The 4,019-nt window shown below is 35.5% G+C and overlaps 1 protein-coding gene across 1 annotated transcript; it reads right to left on the bottom strand.

Annotated features, from left to right (window-relative positions):
• Positions 1–317: 317 nt before the first annotated feature.
• On the bottom strand, positions 318–3,816 carry LOC133700807 (chloroplast envelope quinone oxidoreductase homolog). The gene is made up of 4 exons (XM_062124476.1): positions 3,657–3,816; positions 3,233–3,374; positions 2,400–2,491; positions 318–1,240 (listed from the first exon to the last, which is right to left on the bottom strand). The coding sequence occupies exons 1-4, from the start codon at positions 3,720–3,722 to the stop codon at positions 551–553; spliced, it is 990 nt and encodes a 329-aa protein (XP_061980460.1). The 5' UTR covers positions 3,723–3,816; the 3' UTR covers positions 318–550.
• Between the last annotated feature and the right edge of the window lie 203 nt (positions 3,817–4,019).

The following is a 4,019-nucleotide window of genomic DNA, read 5'->3' as shown; positions in this document are numbered from 1 at the left end:
AAGAGAAGTTTTAAAATTGAAATGTAAACAACTAAAATTACAGAAATAAAATAAGTAAAAATAAAAAACTCAAGGGACCAAAATGTATTGTGACTAGTTCTCACCCACCCATACCTGCATAGGTTTTTACTGATATAACCATTGACGTCGTTAATTAAAACTATAGTCAAAATGCGTGATTCAGGCAGTAATATAAATTTCAATTAATTTTCTTGGCCGAGTAAAAACAATTTTCTGTTTTCATTTTAACTCGTTGGAGTGGTACCTTCAATTGGCCCGTAAGGAAGGGTCTCAGGTAATTAAATAATTAAATAATATCACAAAAAAAAAGGCATTTGACATTGAGGAACGAACATAAACAATATACAGTGATAAAACCCAAACCCAAACCCTATCATTTACGGATACATCAAGTAAAAAAAAAAATTGTCGTGCAGGATCACACATCGTAAAATGTCTCTTCAGCTGTGTGTACCATCGGATCTACATGGTCAACGCAAGAACTCATAATAATACAAACATTTTAACAAGTCAAGCACTTCATTTTCATTCATGGCTCCACAATTATCTTCCCAGTGGCATGACCATCGATAACCTTAGCGCAAGCATCTTCAGCCTTGCTTAATGGATGCTTTGAGTCGATCACTGTTTTAAGCTTCCCTTCCTTTACCAGATTAACAAGACATTTCAGGTCCTCACCCTTGGGAGTAATAAGCAGCGGCATCAGCTGCTTCTTGGAGAAAGTAAGTTTCTTCACAGCAGAACTAATCATGGTACTGGGGCCAGGAGAGAGATGTATAACCTTCCCATTTTCACTCAGATTTGGCTCAAAAGTACTCCATGGAATTCCTGGTGCGCCGTGGATCACAGCATCATATTTCTTACCAGATGGGCTCTTCAGAGCTGCTCCTTCTGGGGTTTTGTAATCCAGAACCTCATCAGCCCCTAAGTCCTTGACAAATTCAATGTTACGAGCCCCGCAAGTGGCAGTCACATAAGTGTTTCCGAGCTTTGCTAGCTGAACTGCATAGTGACCCACGCCACCTGAGGCAGCAGTGATCAGAATATTTTTCTGTATGCCACTTCCATCAAGCTTGACCCCAGCACATTGAGTGAGAGCCTCGTAAGCTGTGAGACCTGCAATAGGCAAGCCTGCAGCTTCAGCTGCTGAAACTTCAGGTGGCCTTGCAACTGACAAGCTCTTCTTAGCCACTGCGAATTCAGCCAGTCCACCTCCACTCTGATATTAGGATTACATAAAACATTTAGACACGTTAATTTGTTGAAAAGTAATTTTTATTTAGAAAATAAATTTTAAAAAAGTGAATTATCTTTCGATGTTTATGTGTAGTAGTATAATAAAAAATAAATTAAAAAACATTTTCTAGTGTTTGGTTATGTCATGGAAAATAAGTTGGAAAATAACTTATTAATGTTTTATTTTAAAAAAAATTATTAAAATAATGAGGAACAAATCTTACAAATTTAAAAGTTGAATGAGAATGAAATTAATTGAAAACAATTTCGTAAATTATCTCAAATAAAATAAATAATAATCAAAATAATAGAGATTAAATCTAACAAATAAAAAAATTGAAAGATGAAGAAATTAAAATAATAATAATTATCATTTCATAAATTAGTTTAAATAAAATAATTAACAATTAAAAGAATGAGAACTAAATTTGATATAATCAGCAAATAATATGACATTTCTAAATTTTTTATAACTTTCAGAATGTGTTTTCCGTCCAAAATAAAAAAAAAACACTTACCTGAAAACCAAACTAAATTTTCCTTTAACTAGAAAGTGTTGTAGATTAATCAACTTTTCTAATAACAAACAAACACAAAAAAATTTAAAAATTAATTTATAAAAAACCACTTCTCATCAAACAAACACCTTTAATCAAAGAAGGAGAACGAAACAAAATTCAGAGACAATGGTAAAACTCCATACACATAAGATTGCCGGATGCTAAAATGCACTCTCCATATATATGTGTGCAACCAGGTTAACAGCATATGCCAATTAAGTCTCATGTCCATACTCTTACGTAACACTTAATGCTATACAAGCTAGATCAAGGAGCAAGGCATTTAAGCAAAATTATTTCCAAAATTATTTCCATAATAATTTCCTCAAGTTGGCAATATTACATATATACTAGTAAAACTCGAACTTCATAAACATCAAAGGCTTGACCTATTTGCTTTAGCCAAAAAGAGCAGTTACAATGATGTCATTAAGGTATAGGATAATGTGAGATGAAGGTTGGCTCCCATTGTGTACATAGCCATTAAACCGAAAAGGATAAACTAAAGGTAATGCCTCACCAACGTAAATCATTTGGAAAACTACGAAGACAAGGAAAAAAAAATGATGAAGGAGCACTTACAGAGGCGCTAAGCACAGCTACAACTTTGTCACCAGTTTTGAAATCTTCAACTCCTGGTCCAACCGCCACAACCTCTCCCGCTATATCAAGGGCTGTTGCGATAAAGATTTCTTCAGCCAAAAAGCAAATGCAGCGTGTGTGTGTGAATGCATGCTTGGCAAACACAGAATATTGCTAAGACTATGAAATTAATTTATGAGCATGAGATTCAAAGAATGTTAAGCACATGGATCACGAGCTATCTTTGCGAAGGGTGCTGGGAATATAGTTTAAATCAGTTGCTTCTCCGTCTGTACTCGCTTTCAAAGTTATGGTGTGAGCCACTGAACAGATATAATGGTGTAAGTCCTAGAGCAGTGACTGCAACTACCCTCCAATCTTAACAAGGAACCCCTCTACTTAAGCTTTTAGATTGCCCGAACCAGACCAATTAAATCACCCACAGGTCATCAGAACTGGAAGAGTGTGTAACTATCGAAAGGAAACTATCTGCCAAACAATACCCAAGTAGAGCAAAAAGTCCCAAAACTTTGATATCACAGGCAAATATTTGAAACTGTTGAGCATGGATTATTGTATTTCCAAGTTCTCTCATTCTGAATGGTAAACAAAGGAACAATAAATCCCATTTTAAAAATCAGTTAGATGCAACAGTCACACACTTAAAATCCAAATAAAAATTATGCTTAAGCATCCAAAAGAAGATAATCATGCAATCAACCAACATTATCAAGAATAACTTGCTTGGGGTTAGAAACTGGAAAGTGTAAAATAATTAGTACAATAGATCCTATACACACAAAATATATCCACACCAAGAAGTGATGAATTACCGGGGATGTAAGGGAAACTTCTAGGTAGAAAAGGGCGCGCCACGCCCTTCTGTATTTTAAAATCATATGGGTTTAGACTAGTTGCTTCTAACTTGAGCAAAACCTCGTCTTTCTTCGCACTAGGCACTGGAACCTCAACATGCTTCAACAAGCAAGAGAAACTAGTTATATAATAGTAACCCGTAGTTCATATCAATGCCTTCTCATCCGGCAACAAAGAATCTGACCAAACCTCGCGGGTAAGAAACTGTAATTCAGTGTTGTTATTATTATTATTACAACATTTAATCCAGAAACAAAAATCTAACCTTCATTTCCATAACCTAAAAATAAGTAATACAGAACCAGCTAAGTACTGGCCATCACAGAAAAGTGACATATAATTACACTAACAAATATGCAAATTTTTGTTCTAGAATAGAACCTTTAAACCTGCGGCGCCTCCACCATAGCTATCATACTGCAAGGCATGCATTAGATTCCCTGCCATGTCCAATAGAAGCAATGCGAGAGACAGAGAGAAACAAAGAAAGTAGGCAGGCCGATAAAAGGAAATACTTGGTGTAGGAGAGAAGGCGTGGCTTTGCGGTGTTCACTCTTTAAATAGGTGTCACAATTACCAAATGGCAAATGACAAACTCTAGTATCTATCACTATTATCAGCCTTCTGCCTTTTTTTTTATTATTATTGGAAGCAACTAGATACATGTCAGGATATGTGACCAGATCTTTGCTGAATACAATGCATAGATTAGTTTACGTGTGCTTCGCGCTACGCCCAGAGGAT

Source organism: Populus nigra, chromosome 1 (genome assembly GCF_951802175.1).
Source record: "Populus nigra chromosome 1, ddPopNigr1.1, whole genome shotgun sequence".
Taxonomy (NCBI): domain Eukaryota; kingdom Viridiplantae; phylum Streptophyta; class Magnoliopsida; order Malpighiales; family Salicaceae; genus Populus; species Populus nigra.
This window is presented reverse-complemented; position numbering and strand designations above follow the sequence as displayed.

Excerpts from the sequence above, each read along its gene's own strand:
- LOC133700807 (XM_062124476.1), bottom strand. The coding sequence starts at position 3,722 with ATGGCAGGGAATCTAATGCATGCCTTGCAGTATGATAGCTATGGTGGA. Across the intron at positions 2,492-3,232 it reads AAGTTTCCCTTACATCCCCG|CCCTTGATATAGCGGGAGAG; the intron begins GTAATTCATCAC and ends TTATCGCAACAG. Across the intron at positions 1,241-2,399 it reads TAGCTGTGCTTAGCGCCTCT|AGTGGAGGTGGACTGGCTGA; the intron begins GTAAGTGCTCCT and ends TCCTAATATCAG.